At 42.0% G+C, this 25860-nt stretch overlaps 1 protein-coding gene across 6 annotated transcripts in view; it reads right to left on the reverse strand.

The window, feature by feature from the left end:
* Positions 1-25860, reverse strand: part of LIMCH1 (LIM and calponin homology domains 1) — a 260857-nt gene that overhangs the window by 26822 nt on the left and 208175 nt on the right. For 4 of the 6 annotated variants that reach the window (XM_078393983.1, XM_073001190.2, XM_020786270.3 and 1 more), the window contains exons 17-22: positions 12400-12529; positions 11106-11263; positions 8835-9243; positions 7428-7652; positions 487-540; positions 156-225 (exon numbers count right to left, since the gene is read on the reverse strand). In XM_078393983.1, coding sequence (XP_078250109.1) covers positions 156-225; positions 487-540; positions 7428-7652; positions 8835-9243; positions 11106-11263; positions 12400-12529 — 1046 coding nt within the window. The remainder of the gene's footprint in view (positions 1-155; positions 226-486; positions 541-7427; positions 7653-8834; positions 9244-11105; positions 11264-12399; positions 12530-25860) is intronic. The other 2 variants (XM_078393982.1, XM_020786271.3) reach the window with 1 other exon arrangement.

Raw genomic sequence — 25860 nt, forward strand, 5'->3', positions numbered from 1 at the left:
CCGGCTACAGAAGATAGAGGCGCTTGAGGCCCATCTCCACAAACCTTAAAGCCTACCACGTGGGGACAACAGAACCTGGAGTTCATGCTAAACCAGATCCCAGTTGAAAACAAATATGCATGGCATCTTTTAAAATGTGGTTTGAAATAACAGACCTGAAGGCGATCTTTCTGAATCAGTTTCTTCTTTTTGGTTGACTTGTTTTCCTTCTTCAGTCAAAGGACCCTGAAAAAGGACATTCACGTTACAGTACTGTCAAATCATATCTGGGACCAAACCGAAGTCCTGTGCACTCTATCATGCGACAACAGTACTTGCGGTTAACAAAGTCACTTAAGCAGTTCTTTAAAATGCCCACTGGCTTGAGAATTAGGTCATAGTGTTGTAGAGGGCTGCATAATCGAGCCAAACAGATGCAACAACAACAACAAAATAATAAAAGAAGCAAATGCCATACAAGAACAAAACACCAGACTTTCCTATTACCTCTGTCTTTTTTAATGGAGTCATTTCTTCACATAATCTTCTGCCACTCAAAAGCTAAGTAATCAAGTAACAAAAAATCAGGTCACTAAGCAGGGGTATACAAAACCCTAGTCCCCCCCCCCCGCCCTTGTAAGAAACCTGTTAGATCTTTTTCAAAACCTTTTGCCTCTTTAAAAATCCCTCAGAGGTTTCACCCAGATAGGAAGCTCCTTTTGCCTCAGATTTTGATTTCACCTCAGACAAAACCTGGTGACTGCTGTATGTATGTATGTATGTATGTATGTATGTATGTATGTATGTATGTATGTATGTATGTATGTATGTATGTATGTATGTATGTATGTATGTATGAATGAATGAATGAATGAATGAATGAATGAATGAATGAATGAATGAATGAATGAATTTATAAAAACTATAGACTTGTCTCTCTACAGAAAATGGCACTGAAGGCCATAACAATAATAAAATTAGATATACAAAGATATACAAATTAGATATAAAAAGTAAAAATACATATAAAAAGAAACAACACCCAACCAGTTAAAGCTCCCTTCAACCGCAACCCTTTCCAGCTGTCTGGATATAATTGTTTTTGTCAGCTAGTGAAGGGCCAATAAAGAGGAAGGCAGTCTATCCTCTTTGACAGGAATTCCAGAGCCTAAGGGTAGCCATTAAAAAACCATGGTCTTTTTGTCCCTACCAAACATGCCTCTGAGGTGTTGGGCCCAAGAGAAGGGCCCTTCTTGAAGACCTTGAGACCTCTGGAGGTCAGACAAACGCTATGGGCTGCAGAGCCCTGCTCAAGAATGAAATGCTCAGAAGGCATCTAATATGGTGGATTTCAAGATTCTTTTTTTAAAAAACAGATGTCTGACCAACATATCCTTTAGATACAATGCAACTTTACTTGGCCAGTTTTCTACACTCCCAAGCTACTTTTATGAACTAAGAAGGGGAAGCACATTTAGGGCCAGTATCACCACTCCCCAGCCTTGCAAATTTTCCTAGCTTTATCAGCATCTGTTTCCCTCAAAATTCCATGAATGCTTAGATTTTGCAGGAAGCTCCACATCAGTCTCGCATGCTTCCTGTTGGCAAAATTCAAGAGGGACTCAAAAGCAGGGTAGCAAATAATTTTTAACAAACTTTGGGGGGGGGAATCCACGCACCCTCCCTCCAATAAAGCAGTTAGATATCTTTCTGTCTTCAGAGCCCAGAAGCCAACAAAACCCTTGAAAGATAGAAAGCAAATGATACAAAACACATGGTTTTACACCCTCAGTTTTGGACCTTGTCCAATCGGTCATTGCACCTCAAAGGCACTTTACTTCAGCAGGTCTGATTTTTATTACAATAAACTGTTTCCTACCATCCTGTTGAGAGCTTTTCATATCCTATTCCCCTCCCCCAATTTACTGGCAAATATTTCCTATTTACATTTCTGGAATCGTTAGCAACATACCCCGAGAAGAGTAGCAGTAAGCACAAGCAACCAAAAAACAGACCGGGTGAATTAATGATACCTATTACTTATGCCTGCCAACATAATTTAAACAGTATGCTTGTTTTTTATATATAATGCCCCTCCTCAGTTACAGCAGCTCCATTGGCTGCCAATCTATTCCCAGACAGAATTCAAAGTGCTGGTTCTAGCCTATAAAGCCCTATAAACCTATGGACCCAAGGTGTCTCAAGGATCACATCACCCTTTATGAACTTGCCTGAGTGTTAAGGTCATCAGGAGAATCCTTTCTCTTGGTCCCACCACCTTCACAGGTGCATTTGATGGGAAAAGGGAGGGAGCCTTCTCTGTTGTGGCTCCCAGACTCTGGAACTCCCTCCCACAGGAGGCCAGGCTGACCCCATCTTTGCTATTCTTCTGCAAGCAAGCAAAGACCTTTCTTCTGTAACCTTCCCCGTCACCATTTCAAGTCATTGCTGCTTTCAGTCGGTATCATCAGGATATCTTAAATTACCAATATTCTCTTTCTTCTAAATCTAATCTATCTTTTTGTATGATATGTTTTGCATAGTTACTGAATAGACAGAGAGATAAAATATACCATTTTCTGTCCCTATGGGAAAACAGTGTGTTTCTCAATATTCTGTCCTAATAGTTTGTTGTCTTGTGTAAAGATTATGCACCAGGATACCCAAATGAAACCCCCATTCCTTTTAAAATGATTCATTAAAATTGCACCCACAAGTCCTGAGAGTTCTTGGGGACTGCCAGTTATTACTTTTAAAAAGAAAATTAGCATGGCAACCCTATTCCTGTAATTAGCAATGCATGTATGTATTATTCAGCCCAGCGCTAATGCGTGGACTCTACATGGGAGTACGAAATCTGGAAAACTGGGATTCTTGCTCAAATGTAGAGCCTGTTCAGACTCAGTGCTGTAGTCACAAAAAACATGGCAATAGAGGAGGCAGAGTTAAGGGCTCCCCTCTAAGCATGTTCTAAGTCCCAAGGTCAATAGCATCTAACTAGGGCTTAAGTTCAGTTTGACCTTGCGTGTGATTGCACTGCAACGAATTGCCCATACAACTGATCATCTGGCTGTTCTCTCTTTGAGAAAAACTGGCTTTCTGTGTCATCCTACCAAGTAGTTAAAGAGGATTTTGCTGCATTTTACGTCTGAATAACACTACAATTTGCTCCCTTAAGCACATGCAAAAAGTAAAGCTTAAGGCCCAACGAATGTGGAGCCCTTGTACTATGACCAGTGAAGATGCACTTCCTCCAAATCCCCTGGCACTGGGAGCTGGTAAGGGTGGATTTCACAGCAATTCATTTTTAGCCTGAAAAAGCTCCTGTGGCTAAAATCTGCTGGCCATCTCAAGAAAATTGTCTCGCAAGAAGGAGAGCTTTATGTATTGGCCAAAGTATGTGGCTTTCAGTACGTCAGGCACAGCATGAACTGGAAACTTCTTAACCTTGTGAAATTAAATCCTGGGGCTCATTAAAAGAATTATGTGATTAGTTTTATGGTTTGCACAAATTACTACGATGGGCTCTATTTGTCTTTCTTTTACTGTAATGCTGAAGGCTGCATGCAACTTAACCAAAATGTAAATAAATGTTTATTTTTAGCTGACTTGGAACTAAATAATCTCTGTCATTTAAGAAACAATTGAGTTTCAAAATGTTTAGCAGCTGTAAATTTTAAAGGTTTTGAGGGAGACCATATTGATGGAAAGAGAATTTGGGAAAGGTTTCTCCATTTTTTTGATTTACACGTATCAGAATTCCCTAGCCAGCCTGGCCACTGGCTCTTGGTCTGTGGGGATCTGCTGAAGTGTGAACATCCTCTGTGCAGGTTGGAGCTGCACCTAACAAGGTTATTTTTTCCCAGTTAGCAAAAGGACATGGCTTCATGAAGGGAAGAAGAGCTTCATACACTGACGTATCCGTGCAAAGGTGCATAACTGCCAGAGGTGGAAACTAGGTCTGCACTGCTACCTCTAGCCATTACTCCTTCAAGGATACATTTCTACAGTCTCATAAGTGAGACAGGCACTCAATCCATACCTCTAAGTGCAGACAATAGCTTTGTCCAACAAACTTTCCCCCTTTGGCTTCAAACTGCATTTTAAGAGCTAAGCTACGTGCTTTTTAAGGAGCCTACCATCTAGTAGGTAGATAATGGTACTGCAGACTTCAAACTCACAGGCACATAACAATTAATTACGAATGACTTATACATCATGAAGTTGCTTCCAAAATTATGGCAATCTTAACAGAGTTCTAAGATATACGTATGAGATGCGCAGTGTTTTTATCACTGACGTCTCCCAATGAGTTTCTATGGCTGAGTAAGGGATGTGAACCCAGGTCTCCCAAGTCCTATTCCATCCACTCCTATCCACTGCACCACATGGGATATCAATGGATTAAAATTCATTCATTCATTTACAATTAACAAGACATTTAGACTTCAAGAACCCCCTGACATATACTACTAAGATACCTGAATATGCACACCAAGTTGCAGATGTCTCTGTTTCATGGTCTTGGAGCTACGAATCAGCCAGCCAGCCAAAGGGCAAAGTTATGTACACTGTTCTTAATACGGCCATTTTTTGTAGCTCTGGTGGTGTTATTTCTGAGATCTGCAACTGCTTATAGTACTGCATGAAATTTCTTGATATTGTTCCCAAAGCCCCAATGACTATGGGGACCACACAAGTGTGTTTCTTCCAGAGACAAGATGTTTCGATTGCCAGGTCTCTGTGCTTTGTTAGTTTTTCCAATTCTTTATTTTCAACTCTGGCATCCCCTGGAATTGCAATGTCAATGATCCAGATATTTCTACATTCTATTACTACTATATCTGTCTGGTGTGCTATTTTCAAGTTGTTGATCAGTTTTGATCCGGAAATCCCACAAGATCTTGACTTCCTCATTTTCTAAGACCTTTTCTATCTGATGTTCTGAGGGGTTTTTGGAGGCTGGCAAGTTATATTTTTTGCATAATGACCATGCACTAATGTTGCCACTCAATCAAGTCTAACATTCTTATCTGTTTGTGTAATCTTTGGACATTCGCAGATGAAGTGCGACACAGTTTCATCTTTTTCCTGGCAGAGTCGACATTTGCTGTTAACACTAATTCCTTGGATCTTAGCTTTCATCACGTTTGTTTGGAGTGCTTGTTCTTGTGCAGCAAAAATCAAGCCTTGTTCATTAGTTTCCATGTTTTTTGATAAAATTCTTCTAATTAATTTTGAGTTGTTATTATTATTAATTATCTATTATTAATAATTATTTATTATTATTATTATTATTATTATTATTATTATTATTATTATTATTATTATTATTATTATTATTATTATTATTATTATTATTATTATTATTATTATTAAAAATGCCAGATACAGTCAATCAAAATTATAAAAACACTGACTGGCATTATATAATAGATATAAGATGATGCTGATGATTATAGACAATGCTATCCAATCTTTCAAATTCCAATAAATAGTTAAAAAGAAATAATACAACTAAAACAGTAAAAGCATACACACCACATTTAAAATTAATACATCAATATGTGGGTTCTCTTTTTATTATTTCCCCTCTGATTGGCACTTCCACATGAAAACTACTATGGAGTACCTATCTGCTATATGTACCTGAAAAATTATCCATCTCTATGTAGGAGGTTCCTTTTGTGTTGCTGTTTTCCTGGCATCCCACATGAAAACTGTTACAGTTGTGTTCAAAATTATTCAACCCCCAATGCTGTAAAGGGGTTTAGGGACTATAGTGTACATTTGGAATTGTATTCAGAATGAAATCCTACAAGGACGTTTTAAAGAACCAAATGCAACTAAAATAACATCAATTGTTTATGTAATACAGTAGTAAATGTTTCTTTTGTGGTTTCTTCATTGCCACAATTATTCAACCCCTTAAAGACTACCACTCTGAAGAAGAGAGGTTCATTCAGGTGTTTTCGATCAGGTATTGAAAACACCTGTGGATGTCACCGAGCACCAATCAAGCATAATAAGCACCAATTAGGCAGCTTTAAAATGACTGTGATACTCAGCTCCTTCTAGACATTTACTGGTGTGGTTACAAACATGGTGAAGTCAAGAGAATGGTCCAGGAAGACAAGAGAAGAGGTGATTTGTCTTCACAGGAAGGGCAATGGCTATAAGAAGATTGCAAAGAAGTTAAACATACCAAGAGACACCATAGGAAGCATCATTCGCAAATTCAAGGCAAAGGGCACTGTTGAAATGCTACCTGGTCGTGGAAGAAAGAAGATGCTGACTTCGACTGCTGTGCGCTACCTAAAGCGTAGAGTGGTGAAAAGTCCCCGTGTGACTGCTGAGGAACTGAAAAAAGATTTGTCAGATGTGGGTATAGAAGTTTCAGCTCAGACAATAAGGCGCACACTGCGTAATGAAGGTCTCCATGCCAGAACCCCCAGGCGCACCCCCTTGCTGTCTCCCAAGAATAAGAAGAGTCGACTGCAGTATGCCAAAAGTCATGTGGGCAAACCACAAAAGTTGTGGGATAGTGTTCTGTGGACTGATGAAACAAAATTAGAACTGTTTGGGCCCATGGATCAACGCTATGTTTGGAGGAGGAAGAACAAGGCATATGACGAAAAGAACACCTTGCCTACTGTGAAGCATGGCGGAGGGTCAATAATGCTTTGGGGCTGTTTTGCTTCTGCAGGTACAGGGAAGCTTCAGCGTGTACAAGGTACCATGAATTCTCTTCAGTACCAGGAGATATTGGATGAAAATGTGATGCATTCCGTCACACACCTGAGGCTTGGGAGACGTTGGACCTTTCAACAGGACAATGATCCCAAGCATACCTCCAAGTCCACTAGAGCATGGTTGCAGAGGAAAGGCTGGAACATTTTGGAGTGGCCATCGCAATCACCAGACTTAAATCCGATTGAGAACCTCTGGTGGGACTTAAAGAAAGCAGTTGCAGTGCGCAAGCCTAAGAATTTGACTGAACTGGAGGCTTTTGCCCATGAAGAATGGGCGAAGATACCCGTAGATCACTGCAAGACACTTGTGTCAAGCTATGCTTCACGTTTAAAAGCTGTTATAACTGTAAAAGGATGTTGTACTAAGTACTAAGATTGAATGTCACTTGGGGGTTGAATAAAAACTAATAATGCTGTGAGCACAGAAAAGACATTTGTGGTTATTTCATTATAAACTTAAGGTTATATTTCTCTGACCTACAAGTGCCTCTTTCATGTAAATGTAAGCAAGATGACTGAATGATCAAAATCAATGTCAAAATGGCCAAAACATTCAATTTCAGTGGGGGTTGAATAATTTTGAACACAACTGTATGTTATAAGACACTAGTGAAAGGACACATGAAATGCACTTTGAAAGAATCTGAAAACACTTCCCACAACAAAGTCAGGACCATCCCATTGTTTTATTCTTACAGTCTGCTCTCTATGCTTATTGTGTTCGATGAGTCTCTTCAGAACAAGCTCGGTACTAGTGGAGTCTTGCTTCTCCTCTGCTGCCTCACCATCCATTCCTATCACACCGTCTGAGTTTGGCAATCGACTTGGCGAAGGGGCAAATATTAATGCTGTGTGTTCCCTCTCTTGCTCCTCCTCCACCCCATTGACAGTTTCTCCATTCATGCTGACTTTTCCATCAACCTGCAGGGGAAGGGTTTCAAAACAACAGAAATCAAACTAATGACCATGGACAACCTTTATGATTTCTAAGCAGAAGGAGGTGAAGAATTGTGTTGTGCCCTCAGTGTCTCTAGCATGTCACGGCACATATATAACCTGCTCCAGTGCTGTTGTTCCAGCAGTTGTTCTAATATTATATGTGACTCTTCTTGTCTATTGCAATCTGAAATCTACATTATGAATATGTCTAACCTAGTTTATTCATATTCTGTCCCAGTTAGTCCTGCCCCTTTCTTTCTTATTTTCCCCTCCTTTCTCTGCCTGTGTCCTCATCTTCTGAAAGACAGATTTTCAGCTCTTCTTGGTAGGGACCTAAGTCAGGGTAAGGATGCTTGACACCCTTTACATGTGGTCAGATTCAGACTCCCATTAGTCTGAGCTGGCATGACCAGTGGTTGAGGACCATGGGAGTTGTAGTCCAACAACATCTTAGCTGGTGCTTAATTAATTAAATAGATTGCTTAATTTATGAAAAATTATCAAATAAGTTGACATATATTTTTATGGAGAACTACCCCGAAGAAGTGCATGGTTTCAGAGCAGACACTGACTTAGGGAAGTATTTCTACATGTGAGAGAACAAGAGGGAAATCTTGACAGTAGTTCCCAACATTGAGTTCCCAGATGTTCTTGGACCAAAATGCCCAGAGATTTCCAGAAGTTGTAGCCAAAGAACATCTGGAGACCCAAGGTTGGGAGCCACTGTTTTAAGACATCATTTGCAGCAGCCAACGTGTTTTGTGAGTACTATTTCTTGCTTCTTATTTGTTCACCAGTTACATTTATATCTTGCCTTTACTCAAAAGCATTCAAGGTTGCATTTGTAACTCTCTTCTTTTTTCCATATCTGATGAGACACATCAGAGGCTAAGTCAAGATAACTCAGTGGATGCTGTGGTTCAGTGGGGACCTGGATGTGGGTCTCCCAACTCCACGGTCAACATTATAATTGCTACAGTATATCGCACTGGGTCTTTTAATAAGTTGATCTACTAATTAAGACATTAAATCAATTGAGTCATTAATTAAATATTGCAACAAAATACTACTAGTACTACTAACGGAAGCTCTGTAACATTTAAAACAGAATTTTCAACAGCTCCTCCCATTTTAAACAATATCACCCAGTATAATTCAACCTACCTTAAAGGTTCTGAAGACCTGCTGTGTATTTTTGGGCTGTGAGTAAGGCTTGGGGGTCAGCATAGGCACAGCCTTAGAGACAAAAGGTTTGCTTGGAGAACTGCAACCTGTTGAAATGCTGACTTCCAATCCACCAGTGGGAGCGATGGTTGCTTCAACCTTGGCAGTGTATTTGGGGGCAGGGAGAGATTGTTGCCGCAAATATCTCAAGGGATTGGGGTCCTTAGGTGGGGATGATGAATTTGGCTCTGCTGAATGGCTTCTTTCCAGAATTTTTGGCATCTCCAGGCGTTCAAGGACAGCTTCACTAATGGTGAACCTCTCAATGTATTGTTGGAGAATACTATCTGCCTCCTCACGTGATCTGGCATTCTTGTATGCTTCGTGCAACTCTCTCTCACGCCTCTCTCTGTTTTGGGTACAAGAGACACAAGATTGCAACATGACACACTGCTTGCAGAACTTGACAGGCATGCAAGAAAAAAAGCGTTGAGGTGGAAGCCTTGTCCATTTTCAGTCTGCAGTAATTTTGGCTCTGGACAAAGCAGCATCCCATCTCTGTGTCATAATTCATTTAACTGTATTTGAAGCTGAGGACATTTTACATTGTCAGCACAGTCATGAGGTAATGCTTTCCTTACATCAACTCTATTATTTCATATTGCCATTTGGAATTGCCTAGTTATACCCTCCCCTGCCACCCATCCAGTATGCCTCCTTGGGATTATATTTTGGATTTTTACTCCCATGATTTTTTGGGGGGGTCTTCCCCTTTGGTCCCCCCGCTGCCTAGCATGCCTATTGGACACAAAGATGAGATGGCGTCAAGTGGTGGTGGGGGGGAGAGAAATCACTCCATATTCCAGTAGCTTGGGGGAGGACTTTGCATTTTTCCCTGTTTTTGTTTACTTCCTTGTTTTTTCAAGGGGGGACTTTGCCTCCCTAATTCCCCCCACATATGTTGGGGGTGCTTTCCCTATTTTATTATTTTTTCACACTATTATTTGCTTAGTTTACTGTGCATTTATTCTGTTAAAGATGTACATTTTTGTGGGTTGGGGGAAATGTTTCATTTGCTTCACTAGATGTAGGTGGTTGTGCCAAGGAGTGAACTTTTTCATTGTACCAGTATGGTACAGTGATAATATATATTAGTTTCTGCATAGGTCTGATGATGATTTTTCTTTCTTATGTACTGTTGCCTGTTTTTTGGAGTATATTGATTCTTTGTTTTCTGAAGTAGTTTTTATGGGTTTTTTAGGGCACATATGGAGAAAGATGAAATAAAAGTATCTGAAAGTAAAACGAAATGGAAGAAAAGCACAAAAATGAAAGAGGCACACCCACAAAAGAACCCAAAATGAAATAAATATGAAAAATTTCACCATGCCAATCCCTAGAATTGAGCTGATTAGCACTATGTAGTTATCATATGCATGGTAAAATTCTCTTTAGCACTTGGCAGAATGATGCAGATGAGGGTTGATTGTTCATCTGTCAGGGATCACAGTGCCTTCACTTGATGCATCCTCCATGATGATGAGTAAAGGTATTGTATTTTGGGAATAAAACTCCCAGAATTCTTCAGGTATCATATCTGGGACTTGTAATCTGAAAACATGAATGTGCATACCCCTCTAGTGATGACTAAATGACACGTCAGCTGCAAGGGACAACAAAGCGCCTGTTAAAATATGTGCTTTCCCTACCAACAAGATTCCCTCTAAGCTCTGTGTGTGTGTGGGCTTGGGTGACTCCACCTCCCTCTGTGCAGCAATTACAGTATGTTCAACACCTTTGGTTCCGGTCATGACGGAGCACTGTGCATGGGTGTGTGTGGAGTCACCAGTGCATGCAGAGGTGAAGTTGTGTGTGAGAGAGGCAGAGCCCCACCCAGCAGGGCTGAAAATCAGAGGGTACGTTGCCTATTAAGAAGGGACAGAAGGCAATTCCACAGAGGTGGGGAACAAATTCCCCTGTCTTTCAGTTTGCCTCACTGTGCTCTGCAGCTTTAAGCAATTTTCCTCCTCTCAGTTCTCTTCTGAAATCAGGGAGAGGTTGTGTGAAATGCTCAAAAGCAGCAAAATATAATAAAGTCACAACAGAGAGGGAGCCAGATTTTGCTTGCCTCCCTCACACATTTTTTCTTCTATAAAGAGAAGACAGAGATTGGACCGTGTTTGAATGTAATAAACACATATTTAACATATACCTTGTTGTCCCACAGGTTTAGTTTGGCCCTAAGAATTATGTAACTCTGAGAGAACCTACTTCTCTTCCACAATTTCTCTGTAAGTCTTGATGCTTTTCCTTCGTTCACTGGACCCCTCAGCTCCAGCCAGTAACTGTTCCATTTTTTTCCTCTCAGCTTCTTTTTTCAGCAAGTCTTGTGAAGCACTTCTCCGGCGATTCTTCCATCGGGCCAAATCCTACAGGAAGAAGGTAGGTGGGGAATCTTAACGACCACTTATGGCACTGCAAATCACTCTGAGTGGTAACTTTGGTTATTAGTCTTGAACTACTTAGCTGAAATTCACGAGGACATAATACCCTTGTGGATAGTTAGAACCAGTGACACTGCATCCAAGTATTTGGTTTGTTTACAACAAAAATGGACAACAAATGGCCCGTGGGTTGCATACATCCACCAAAGCCATTTTGTCCTCCAAGGCCCTTCCCAAATGCATATATTGAACTGCAATGACACGTCGTCTAATTTTTGTAACAAACTCAATTTAAAGCAAGCAATCTTTTTGCTTGGGTTAAATGACTTGTGCAGCAATGGTTTGCCACCAAATTCTGCAAGCAAACTAGGGGAAAAATCCAAATAGTTTGTAGCAGCTTGCCACCAAATGTCAGGATCAAATCTCATTTAAAAAAAACCAAATTGAGGGTTTCCCAAAATTTGGTGGTGCAATTTCTACCAAATATTAGCAGTGCATGGGTGACAAGGAGAGTATGCAGGGCCGGAGAGAGAAATGGTTCTCCGTCTCACAAGCATTGCCCATCCCTGGTTTAAAATTGATGTCTGAAAGAAAGACGGGAAAGATAGCCAGTAAAAACTAGCATGACCCAGACCAGTAGAGAGGCATACAGAAGGAAAAAAAACCAACCATTTTTAAAAGGTGCAAATAAAATGGAAAATAGGATTGCTTTTGTAACAAAGCAGGCAATGGCAATTTTCAAGAAGTACACATGCTAGGAAGAATGCAGCATTTGAAGCAAGGGTGAGCCAAGTCCAGTCCCGTAGCTACTGTTGGGAGGCAACTCCCATCAGGCCTAACCTGCATAGCCCGTGGTAAGGAATGCTGGAGGTTGTAGTCCAACAACTGCTGGAAGACCTCACTTTGCCCACCCTTGTTTTAAAGGAATGAATGCCCTATTAAGGAGCCAAGAAGGAAAGGGAGGATAGGATGGTTGCTCTCTGTGAATGCAAGCCAAAAAGCCACAAAGGCCTTGTTCAAGTCACGCTCTTGTGCTGCTGTTACACTACTTATAATGACTTGGGGATTGCCAATATGCCTGCAACAACATGCCTGCAACAGCTCTACAGACTCTTACTCACGTCCTGCCACCGATCTTCATCCTCCTTCAGCTGGTTGTGAATAGCTTGTAACTTTTCATGGTGAGCCTTGCTGTGAGGCTGCATCACAGCGGTCTCATCCGCACATCTCATGTCAAACATGCTCACGCTCCTGAAAGGGAAAATGAAAAAGGTTGAAGCAAGGGAGTCTTTGGACATTTCAGCCACAGGAGGGTGCCAGAACAGACTTCTGTGAAACTCCTTCTGGGAAAGCTGGCGGTGGGTGGGTGGAGAGGATATATCATATAGCTGAAGATGGCTTTGGATGTGCAGCCACTACATGACAAGCCTTGAGCTGGGGTTATGTGTAGTGCTTGGCATCACCCAGCCCCTCTGTGTGCAAACTGTCTGCTTATGTACCATTCCAATAATGCTACAAATGAAAAGGTAGAGGCATGTCCAAAGCAGCATTTTAGTTTGGCATCTAATGTGAATTCAACAGCCACAGACTCACACCCGTCTGGATTTTCTCAACTGTCCCTTCTTTCACAGGGGAGGAGGGAGGTATCAGGAAAAACAAATCTTTATGCATTCACAGTCTGACCAGCAGTTTTCAGAATATGCTGAGTGAATCCCCCATGGTTCCTGATAAGCTTATCAGGGGCCACCAGGAAGTAGTTTTCAGCCATGGCAGAAACATTTCCTAGGTGGTCATTTCACCGACCCCTGCCAACATTATCCTGCATTAGGCAGTCCAAGGGGAATGTGGATGTGGTTCAGGCTTCATTCCTCATGTCAAACTACTCAAACTACTTATTTTCCAGGTTTATTAAAAAACATTAATCCAGCGTTCCTATGTTCCAATGCGATTGTGGGAAACATTGGCTTAATATCTGCGTTTGTGATTGTGTCAATGTGTGAAACAGGAGTGGTCTTTTACAGCATCCATTCCTGGTTTCACAAGTCAAGGTTTTATAAAGCCTACAATGATTATCTGAACTTGGGTGGCAAGTCTCAACAAGACTGGCTTGTGGCCACTTGTGAACCAATTCCCATGAGTTCCCATGGCAGGTGTGCAAAGTGTTTCTGAAATGGCAGAAAGCTTGAAAACCTCTTTTGTAAACTCTAAGTACATTGTAAAAAGCTTTCTAAAACTGTTTTCTGAACCAACTGAAGTGATGTCTTAAGAGACAGTTGAGAGATGACACATTAGACTATATTGCAGATTTTAATGCCAGCAGTAGGTAGCTTTGAAAGCCATCCCTGTTGAGTGCACATGCACAGCAAATAGTCATATAACTTGATTGTTATTTTGTTAAAAATGCAACACACACACACACACACACACACACTCCCTCTCTCTCTCTCTCTCTCTCACACACACACACACACACACATGCACAGATAACATAAATTAATACATGGTTACATGATAAGCAACAGTCATTTTCTGGTTTTTTTGCATGAAAAGGTTAGAGGATGGTTATCAATGTTCAGCAAGATACAATATCATGAACACAGCACTTGATACAACAACTAAAAGACATTATATGCAGTTTGTTATTTTCCATATTGATGCATATTTATGGAATGTACATCATGTTTTTATTGCTTTTTGATGGAAAAGCAGGTTAAAACCAACTGTGCCAGTTACAAGTAGAACTCATGATGATGAAACCAAATGCAATAGGAAATTCATTAAAATCAAAATAAGGCCATCCTCACACTACTCAGAAGGCATTCCTCAACAGCTTACATTACTAGAATAATGAATTCATGCAACTGCTCTGTTACTAGTCTTTCTATCATATCTACAAACTTGGCCCAAAACAAGTACACTTCTCAAGCTCTGGCCACATACTGTATGTAAAAAAATGAGTGCTAACTTAAACCTTCCTGCCTCACTGATTAATCCATCATACCAGATTCACCTGACCAACTAGAACACCTGTTGGTGTCTGGAAATTAGAGGTCTAAAATATTACCTTCAAATACTGCTAATTTTTGAAGAATTACACTTTTATTTCACTAATGGATGCAATTTGTTTGATTTTTCAGTGGTTCAATAAATGTATTACCTTACTGTTATACAGTGGTGCCTCGCACAACGATTGCTTCATACAACGATGAATTCACACAGCGATGGGTTTCTTTGAGGAATTTCCCCCATCGTTTAACGATGTTCTCTATGGGGGAATTTCACTTAACGATGTCCCTTTTTCGCTACTGTAAAAGTGTCTTAAACTGTTAGAAACCTGTTTTAAATGCTTGCAATCGTTAGCTCACCTCCTGAACCCTATGCAAACTGAATTTGGTGTTGTTCTGAGTCGTTGTTAATTTTTGGTGATTTTTTAAATTCTCCATTGAAAGCCTTTGAATGGTCCGTTCAAAGGCTTTCAATGGAGAAAACAAAAAATCACCAAAAATTAACGACGACTCAGAACAACACCAAATTAAGTTTGCATAGGGTTCAGGAGGTGAGCTAATGATTGCAAGCATTAATCTGTTCCAATTGGAACGGTTTAACCGGTTTTCAATGCATTCCTATGGGAAATGGTGTTTCACTTAACGATGTTTTCACATAACGATTTTTTTAATGGAACCAATTAACATCATTAAGCGAGGCACCACTGTATTTGTGTAATTCTGAACTACAAGGCCTTTTCCTAATTAATTCTATACTTATTTCGATTTCCCCCCACCCCGCTTGCTGCTTATTAAATGTATTTATGTAGTTGGGAGGGCATGTGTGTAGGCATCCTTCATGTCTTGAGGGACTATGGTAACGTGCTCTGAATAGAGGTCTTGGAACAACGTCTAGTGTGGCTGAGAAGGCCAATTCGAGAGTGACAATCCCTTCCACACTGAAGACAAATACAATCTGTCCCCTGTCCAGTTCCCTGATTTTGCAGGGTTCGGGACTGCCTTTTTGCCTCGTCCTGCTGGACTAGTGTCTCTTCAAAATGGGAGAGGCCATGCTGCACCGCCTGCCTCCAGGCTGAGTGCTCAGATGTCAAGGTTTCCCATCTGTTGAGATCAATTCCTAAGGCCTTCAGATCCCGCTTGCAGATATCTTTGTAACACAGCTGTGGTCGCCCTCTGGGGTGATTTCCCTGCACTAATTCTCCATACAGGAGATCTTTTGGAATCCGACCGCCAGCCATCCTCACGACATGCCCAAGCCAACGTAGATGCTGCTGTTTCAGTAATGTATACATGCTAAAAATTCCAGCTCATTGTAGGACTACTCTGTTTGGAACTTTGTCCTGCCAGGTGATACCAAAAATGTGTTGGAGACAACACATATGGAATGTGTTCAACTTCCTCTCCTGCCATGCACAAAGAGTCCAGGGCTCACTGCAGTACAGGAATATGCTCAGGACACAGGCTCTATAGACCTGGATCTTGGTATATGTTGTCAGCTTCTTATTGAGCCACACTCTGTGAGTCTAGAGAACATGGTAGCTGCTTTGCCAATGCGTTTATCCCGCTCAACATCTAGAGAGAGGGTGTTAGAGATAGTTGAGCCAAAGTACAGTGGTGCCTCGCATAGCGATCGCTCTGTATAGTGATGAAATCGCTTTGCGATGGACTTTTTGGCATCGCAAGAGCGATCACTTTGCGATGGCCCCTATGGGGAAATTTTGCTTTGCGATGATCGCAGGGAAGCGATCATCCCAAAGCCCCCATTTTCGGCCAGCTGATCGGCGGTTCCAAAATAGCCACCAAGTAAACAAAATGGCTGCCCGCTGTTTTGCCTCGCTTTAAAGGCACCGAAAATGGCCACCGCAATGGAGGATTTTCGCATGTGGTTAGTTTTTAAGCCCATAGGAACACATTAAACACGTTTTAATGCGTTTCTATGGGCTTTTAAAAATTGCTCAGTGATGAAATCGCTTAGCAGCGTTTTTTGCTGCACCGATTAACATCGCTAAGCGAGGCACCACAGTACATGAAATCATGAACAACCTCCAGTTCTTGTGTAGAGATGGTAGCAGAGGGAGATGAGTCCACGCCCAGGCCCATGACTTGTGTTTTCTTCAGGCTAATTGCTAATCCAAATCTTGGCAGGCCTTACCATTGGGAGGGCATACCACTGAAATAACAGATTATTAAAGAAAAATTAATACCTGTCAAAAATCTGAGTGTTGATAATGACTATGTGGCTGAATTACAGCTACAGATGCACATTTTAGAGTCTCGTACAGAGTCAGAAAAACATTAAATATGTGCACCCAAGTCATCAATAAAGCTTGTGGGAAAACATACTGTTAAAACCAAGTCACAGATGCTGACTTAATGAAAATAATGTTCTGTTAAAAGTATATTGCTATACAAAGCAATTAAGGCAGGAATATTATTCACCTGCCTTCCCATCACTATCAGTATATGTTGTGTGTTAAAAAAAAGAACTTCAGAAAAGAAATAAGTAATTTTTAAAACTCTCAACTTTTGCCTCAGCAGTCAGATACCTAAACCACTCAGCTATCCAGCCAGCTCACTTGCCCTACCAAGTGATGATTCCCATTAGAATTAATTCCCATCAGAACATTAAACTGATAGAAAACCAGCTCATCCTAAGTGTTTAATGTGAAGTAAATGCCCCCTTCTGCCATCTATTGCCCTCTGTTATATTCATGGCTATCACACAGGAGATCTCCATAGTAAATGTTCTGCTTGAAAGTGTGGGAATTGTTCAAAGCAATCTGAATTGTGTCTCAGAATCCTAAACCACACTGTCCCATCTCCTCAAAAAAGTAATGCTCCTAATAAATATTTCTAGCCATATATAACTTTTTAATATAGTTGTAATTAAAAACACATTCCTCAGTACATTATAACTAATAATTCCTTGTAGGGATACTGTATGGGATTTTCCCCCTTGTTTTCAATTTCATTGCTCATACTGTATTAGTCTTTTAGAATGGCATAACATTACAGGAAAACAATAAAATCCTTATATATTTCTGAAAGAAAGAAGCCATATGTTAAGTATTTCCCCTTTGGATTACATAAATACATGCAAGTAGAAATTTTATGCAGTCAGTCAGGTTAATAAGACATAGCAGAACTTTATTTTAATAAACTTGGGCCTACATTAATCTTCTGTAGTAAATCTTTTAAGTGACAGAATAGAAAACCAATGAATTTTGTAACTAAGGCCAGAAACAGACATTACAAATAATCTAGAATTAGGAGAAAAATCCTTGAGTAACTGTTTGTGACTGTCACTGCATGGGTCCATTAACATAATTAGACTATGCAAATTAATTTCCTGTATTTTGTGACTGCTCTTCAGGATTTAAGTACAAGGTTCCTCTGAAACTTGCTTTCTCAAACACAAAAGATTGCCTCAGTCATGTCTCTTCAGATATGCATCCATCTCTAACTACAGGCTACCTGTAATAAGTGTTTACTTCCTAAATGTGCAAGCCAGGATAGAAATATGGGCATCTCCAGGGCACACTTTAGACCTGGTTTTCTGTACTGAGGTAGATGTTAGTGATCTGGGTGTGGAGGAACTCTCTACAGTTCCATTGTCAAGGACAGATCATTATCTGGTGAGGTTTAGAGTCACTGGAACTCATGACTCTCTGCAGGGTTGAGGGACCAATTAAAATGGTCTGCTCCAGGAGTCTAACGGAGCCAGATAGTTTCCTGATGGTTCTTGGGAAGTTTCCTGTCACCTTGGCAGATGAGTCTGTTGAAGTCCTGGTGGATCTCTGGAATGGAGAAATGGCCAGGGCCATTGGCACAGTTGCTTCTCAGCATAGGGGTATCATGAAGTACAGTCAACCTGGGCCCCTGGTTTACCAGGGAGCTAGTGGTGATGAAACAAGCAGGATGGAGACTACAGTGATGGTGGTGGAAAAGTAAATTTGAATAAACATTGGCTAGGGCCCATTGCCCTATTCTGTGGTGGTGATGGAGGAAAAAGAGAGGTTACTTACCTGTAACCATGGTTCTTCAAGTGGACCTCTGTGAATTCACACAATTGGGTTCAGTCTGCGCCTCTGCAGGTCCTCTCGGAATATTCTAGAGCTTTTATTTAAAAAAAGTAACATAGTTCAGAGTTGCCTCTATAGCACATGCTCTGCCTGCCTCAACCTTCAGTTCCATTTATCCACCACTATATAGTCATGACTCATTATGCCAGAATTCAGTGATGGATAGCAGGGAGGTTGGGTGGGATGTGTCAATTCACAGAGGTCCACTTGAAGAGCAATGGTTACAGGTAAGTAACCTTTCTTTCTTCTTCGTGGCCTCTGTGAATGCACACAATTGGGTGACTAGTAAGCTCACTTACCGGAAGGAGAGCTATCACTGTAGAATGGAAGTCAACACTGCTCTTCCAAAGCTGGTTTCCTTTTTGGCCTGAAGGTCCAGTCTGTAGTGCATCACAAAGATGGACACACTGGACCAAGTAGCTGCTCTACAGATACAGTGGTGCCTCGCTAGACGATTATAATCCGTTCCACTGAAATAGCTGTTTAGCAAAATCATTGTCTAGCGAAAAGCATTTCCCCATTGGAATGCATTGAAACCTGTTTAATGTGTTCCAATGGGGAAGAATCGTCGTTGTCTAGCAAAGATAGGCCATAGGAAAGCCACTTTGCGAACCACCAATCAGCTGTTTAAATAGCTGTCTTGCAAAGCTTAGATCCTGAAAACACCCGTTTTGCAAGTGCGGAGGGAGCTGTCAAAATCGTTGTCTAGCGAAAATCGATTTGCGAAGCAGGGACCAAACATTGTCCAGCAAAATTCCCCCACAGGAATCACTGTTTTGCAAATCGCTGTAGCGATCGCAAAAAGTCAATGTCTAGTGAAAAAACTGTCATGCGGGAAAACTGTCTAGCGAGGCACCACTGTATCTGGAATATCCACACCATGCAACAATGCTGTAGATGTTGCCACAACTCTAGTGGAGAGTGCTTTTAGGTCTTCTGGAGGTGGTTTGCCAGCCAGCTCATATGCAAGACTAATAGTGGAAACAATCCATCTAGAAACAGTTGACAGAGAAGCAGTTGAACCTTTATGTGAGCCGTGACAACACAAAAATAATCTAGGAGAGGTGTGAAAGTCCTTAGTCCAAGATGTGTAATACACCAAGGCTCTACGTACATCTAGTGAATGGAGCATGCGTTCAATTTCTGAAAAAGGTTCGTGAAACAGAGTTAGCAATGTCAAAGATTGATTGAGGTGAAAGTTATACACAACTTTAGGCAAAAATGAAACATCAGGATATAGAACTACTTTGTCTTTGAAGAATTGAAGGTAAAGGGCATCAGCTCAGAGAACTGCCAGTTCACTTGTCCTTCTTGCTGAGGTGATAGCCACAAGGAATAATGTATTGAATGACAGCAGACGGATGTCAGAGGTGGCCATCACTTCAAAGGGATGGTGTGTAACAGCTGGAAAGACCACTGAGGTAACGGAGGTTTGACGCGCTGAGTCTGAATCACGAGGTTGGAAGGAAATGATTGCCGAGATGTAGACTTTCAAAGCAGATACAGTCAGTCCTAAGTCAAACAAATAGTGCAAGTAAGTGAGCAGGGTTTGGAGTGAAATAGGTGATGATTGTAAACCCCTGGATTGGGCAAACTTTAGAAAGTTGTTCCATTTGTATGAGTAAAGGAGGTTAGTGGAGGGCTTCCTAGCCTTATCCAGGACCCCCTGGATTAAGGGAGGAGTCTCCATGCTGTCAGGTGCAGTGACTGCAGGTCCGGGTGGTGGATGCTGCCTGAGTTCTGAGTGTGCAGATGGGGAATGAGTGGTAACCTCAGAACATCCAAAGCCATTGTCTTGAGAGCAGCAAACCGAGGCTGGCGAGGCCACCATGGTGCAATGAAGATGGCATTCGCCCTCAATTGTTGAACTCTGACCAGGGTTCTTTGTATGAGAGGTATGGGTGGGAAGAGGTAGAGAAGGTCCTTCTCCCATTGAATCATGAAGGCATCTCCCAGTGAGTCGTTGCCTTTGCCCACATGTGCACTTCCTGTTGTACTCCGTTGCAAACATGTCTATCGTGGGATACCCCCACCAGTTGCAAAGTGTTAGAAAGGTAGTCGTGTCCAGTTACCACTTGTGGGACTGAGCTGTTAAGCGGTTCAGCCTGTCCATCAGCTCATTGCTGCTAGTTGATACATGAAGAGCAACTGGAAAGACATGATGGTCGTAGCACCACTCCCACTGGTGTATTGTCAGGTACAGGACTGACAGGAAATGTGTCCTTCCTTGTTTGTTGACGTAAAACATAGTCGTGGTGTTGTTGGCGATCACCTGTACACCTTGACCTTGTATCAGTGGAAGGAATGCGCAGAAAGCTTTTATGACCGCCAGCATCTCTAGATGATTGATGTGGAGATGTTTGTCATGTGTGTCCAAAGAGCATGTATTTAGTGAGGTCCACAGTGTGCTCCCCAACCCGTGGGGCTGGCATCTGTCATCATCTGGACCGAGAGATGTAATGGATGAAACGGGCGGCAGACTAGAAGATGTGGTAGGAACGTCCATCATTTCAGTTGGTTTGCTAATTCTGGAGTAATGCGAAGTCGTTTGTGTAGGTTATCTTGTAAAGGGTCAAACAGAGTTAAATACCACGTCTGAAGTGAGCGCATCTTCAAATATGCATGTGTTAGAGCAGATGTTGTAGAAGCCATCAGGCCGAGCAGATGCTGAGTGTGATGTGCCGAGATTGTTAGTATGGACGAAATTTGTGAATCGCCTTGTACAGCTTTTGAATGCAGCTTGGTGGAGGGAAAATACGGGCCCTGATGGAGTCTAATCTTGCTCCTATATAATTGACTACCTGAGATGGCATAATATGGGACTTTTTTTGTGTTTACTGTGGGGCCAAGGTTCTTCAGGGTCTGAAGGATAAAATCGGTGTCCTGAATGGCCTTTTGTCTGGATGGAGCTGCCACGAGCCAATTGTCTATGTATGGAAATACTGTTATGCTGTTTAGATGCAGGTAAGCCACTACGGGTGCCATGCGCTTTGTAAAAGTGCGAGGAGCTGTAGATAGCCTGAATGAAAGGGCACAGAATTGATAGATGGTATCTTGGAAGAAGAAACAGAGATATTTTCTGTGATGCTGATGAAAAAATGTGTCTTTTAAGTCTATCACCACAAACCAGTCTCCTTGGTTTAGGAGATGAATAATCGACTCTTATGTGACCATCCTGAAGCGTCGTGGTTGTATTTAAGGTTCTTAAGTCCAAAATGGGCCTGATACCACTGTCTTTCTTTGGTACAGAGAAGTAGCGGGAGTAAAAACCACCTAGGATGTCTTGTGGTAGTTAAGCGTTGAATGGCATGTTTTTGGAGAAGAGTCAGAATCTCTTCTTCTAGAACAGGATAGAATGATGTAATTTTGACGTGTCCTAGAGAAGGAAACTTTATGAACTGTAGACAACAGCCGAATTGGATGATATTTAAGACCCATGTGTCTTTTGTGATATGGGCCCAGATATGGAAGAAAGGAGCCAAGCGTGTTGTTTGTAAGGGTTTGAATGTGAGTGTGTCTGAGTCAAAGGTACTGCTTTGTTTTCTTTGCAGGGGGATGATATGATTGGTGTCTTTGTGAAGATGCTTGCTGTCTGAAGGTAGTAGCAGAGGAAGAGGCTTGTGAGGATCTACTTTGGCTCTGGTGCTTGAAGGTATGGTAAGGCTGAGAAGATGGGTGGTGGTACTGTTGCCTTCTGTATTGCTTACGCCACTGATATTTCTGATACTTAGGTTGCTGGTGAATAGTGTACGATCTAGCGGTCTTTTTTGTTTTATGTAGATTTTCCATTGAGTCACCTGTTTTCTCATTGAATAGTCCCTTAGCATCAAAAGGAAGTTCCTCAATGCGAGACTTAACATCCTCTACAATGCCGGAAGATCTGAGCCATGCATGCCGTCTTAATGTGATGGCAGAGATCATGGATTTAGAGGCCACGTCTGCTGAATGGTGGGAAGCTAGCTGCTGATGTTTTGCTACTGTAAGGGCTTCTGCATAGGTGTTGTGGAAGCCTGCCCTTGTGTCATCTGGGATGGCTTCAAGAGCTGGAAGAACTCTTGACCATAGCTTTCTCTGGTAGGCCCCCATGGTTGCTTGGTAGTTGGCCACTCTAAGCAAGAAGGTGGTGAAGGAATACATCTTGCAGCCCAATACATCTAACTTTTGTCCTTCTGTGTTAGTAGGGGTGACTTTGGCCTTTCCCCCTGCTTTAGAGGAGTTGGATTGAACTATGATGGAGTTAGGCACTGGGTGCTTCAGGAGGAAATTTGTATCATTACCATGTGTGAGGTAAAAGATTTCAACCCTACGGGTTACTGGTGGAGATGTAGAGGGTAATTCCCATGACTCCTTGATGAGCTCCATCAAAGCTGGAATGAACGAGAGGCTCAAAGGCGGAGACCATTCCTGATTAATATCCCCAAACACCAGATCTTCCTTAGGCGGTGGACACTGTTCTGTCTCTAGTTTCAATGACCTAGCCATTCTCGAAATCATTTGAACATATGAGGAGAAGTCATCTGAAGGTGAAGATGGATGGGGGTCACCAGGATCTGATTCAGGGGTTCTCTCATCTACAGGGGTTTCATCAGAAGCTTCAGAAAAAAACCTCTTCATCCTGGTCAGAGGCATTACAGTGGTGCCTCGCTTAACGATTGCCTCGCTTAACGAGGAAATTGCTTGACTATTAGGTTTTTGCGAACGCAAAAGCGATCACAAAACAATGATTTAAATGGGAAAAATCCGCTTCACGATGATCAGTTCCCTGCCTCGGGAACTGATTTTCGCATTACGATGATCTAAAAACAGCTGATCGTCGGGTTTCAAAATGGCCACCGGGTGTACAAGATGGCCCCCACTGTTTTCTAGGATGGATTCCTCGCTTTACAGGCAGCGAAAATGGCTGCCCCTATGGAGGATCTTTGCTGGACTGTGAGTTTTCAGCCCACTGGAATGCATTAAAGGGTTTTCATTGTGTTTCAATGGGCTTTTTTATTTCGCTTAACGAGAATTTCGTTCTACAGCGATTTCGCTGGATTATCCTTGTTAAGCGAGCCACCACTGTAGGTGAAAACACATCCTCTTGGTCTGAAGGTGAAGGTAAGCGCGGAGGGTTTTTTGCTCTGTGTTTAGTTATCTCATGTCTGGATGTTTGCTGTACAGGTGGCAATTTACCTTGTGAGTCAGTAGTCCTTGACACGGACTTAGGGGCTTTGTGATATGTTGGTTGTTTGGGGTTGTCCTTATTCACATTTTGATGCTTGGCACTCCGTCGAGTTTCGAAGTCATGAGGCTGTTGACGTCGATGCCTGGGTGGAGATGGAGAGGAAGATGATGATGTGGAAGCATAGACGTACTGAAGTTTTTTGCTTCTACAATAATCCTCTGTCTCTGAAGAACAGTCGATGTCAGACGCTTTATGTCGACGTCGATGGTGGGATCGCTTATGACCAACCTTGATATAGACAGGCTTGTCGTATTTGGATTTATTTCGACGTCGGGACAAGTAAGAGAGAAGAATAACCTCACGGTGGGAGGAACGGCACCAGTCCGGAGAAATATGTTTTCTCTTCGATGTCCTCTTACGAGGTGGAGAATCTGGCCCCAAGGAACCCAATGGTGAGAAAGGCATAGGTAACGGCCACCGGTGAAAACAGGGCTATGATGGGCAGAAGCCGGGCTAGAGAGAACAATGTCTTCTAGCTGGCCAGGGCTTGGTGATCGATCGAGCCCTCTAGGTGAAGCCTCCAGTTGACGTGGAGGAAGAGACACAGTGGCTTCGGAAAGCGATTCCTGATCTCAAGGGGAATCTTCAAGAATGGGTGACAGTAATGAAGCAGAGACAGGAGGGATATGTCTCTGATGATCTTTAGAGGAGCTTCGTTTATCTTTCTTATCCTGAAGAGTCAATTTTTTTGTTTCCTTCAAAGAACTGCCAGAAGGAGTTTTCAATGTCGAGGTAAGTGGTTTCTTTGTAGTCGACGTGGAAGTTTTTTTCGATGCCTTGTTGACTGTCTTTGACATTGACATAAGGGGTGGAGAGGAAATTTTACCCTCTGGACAGGGAGTAGCCAAAGGTGTTGATGCCATTTCCATCTCAGTGGGCTTCGATGCTGAGAGAGTTTTATCCCATAGAAAAAGCTTAAGTCTTTGTTGCCAGGCTTTAAGAGCGGCTTTGGTAATTTTTTTGCAATGCCTGCAAGAATGGAGTTGATGGGTTTCCCCTAAACAAAAAAATGCAGCGGTCGTGACCATCTGAGAAGGGTAGTTTACGAGAACATGACACACACCTACTAAAAGGACCTGACGGGGACATAAAGTAGTAAGAATAAGAAGAAAACAGGGACTCACGACTGTGGCGGCGGGAGGCTCGAAGATAGTTCGATTGAGCCTAGTTAATGACGGAATACCAAATACCAAATTCATAAGAGAAAGAGAAGTTTTTAAGTCGTATAGGCAATAATCCAGTTAGGTAACATGTAGTCAGGCAAAAGTCCAGCAGTTTAGAGAAAAGTGTGAATGAAAGACAGTCCGAGTCGGTAGACCAAATTTCCAGCCAGGCAAAAATCCAGTGAATAGGAAGTGCGGGAATGAGAGACAGTCCTGATCATACACGCAAAATCGCAATTTTATGAGGCAGCAAGAATAACCGTGAACAGTCCAAGGTCAGTGGTGACGAGGGGCAACCGAAAAAGCAAAAACGTAGTCAAACGATCCGAGTCAAAAACCTTTACAAATAGCAAAATAACGAGCTCTATACCAAGAAGTCCCTAGCACCGAGGCGGTAAAATGGAACTGAAGGTTGAGGCGGGCGGAGCATGCGTTATAGGGGCAACTCTCAACTGTTACTTTTTAATAAAAGCTCTAGAATATTTTGAGAGGACCTGCGCAAACACAGACTGAACCCAATGTGTGCATTCACAGAGATCACGAAGAAGAAGAAGTCATTATTCTCTGTCACCCTTGCATATTCAGGGTCAACATTCTCTCTTAATTCTCCAGATCTCTGCGCAGGGGCTCCGCCCCCTATGCATAGAGTTCCCCTTCTGGGCTGTATCTCTGGGATGGAGGCTTTGTTTTATAGCAGCTCCAGTCTTTCCTGAAGAACTCAGAAGGTGGTGCTGAGAACTCCTGTTCAACACCCTGGCTGTTAGCCTGTGGGGTTTCTCAGATGTCATTTAACATCTACATGAAGCTGCTGCTGAGAAAGGTTGACCAGTTTTGTGATTCAGTGTCACCAGTATGCAGATGACACCCAACTCTATCTCTCCTTTTCATCATCAGCTCTAGATCAGTGTCTGGTTTCAGTAATGGCCTGGATGAGGGCGAATAAACTGAAACTTATTCCAGACAAGACATATGTGCTTCTGGTCAGATGAAAGACAGAACAAGAAATAGGGATGCAACCTGTGCTGGATTAGGGTTACACTACCTTTGAAAAAACAGCTGCACAGCTTGGATGTCCAGATTTCACTGGAGACCAGGAGTGTATTTGCAG

The sequence above is a fragment of the Pogona vitticeps genome, chromosome 5, assembly GCF_051106095.1.
Source record: "Pogona vitticeps strain Pit_001003342236 chromosome 5, PviZW2.1, whole genome shotgun sequence".
NCBI lineage: Eukaryota > Metazoa > Chordata > Lepidosauria > Squamata > Agamidae > Pogona > Pogona vitticeps.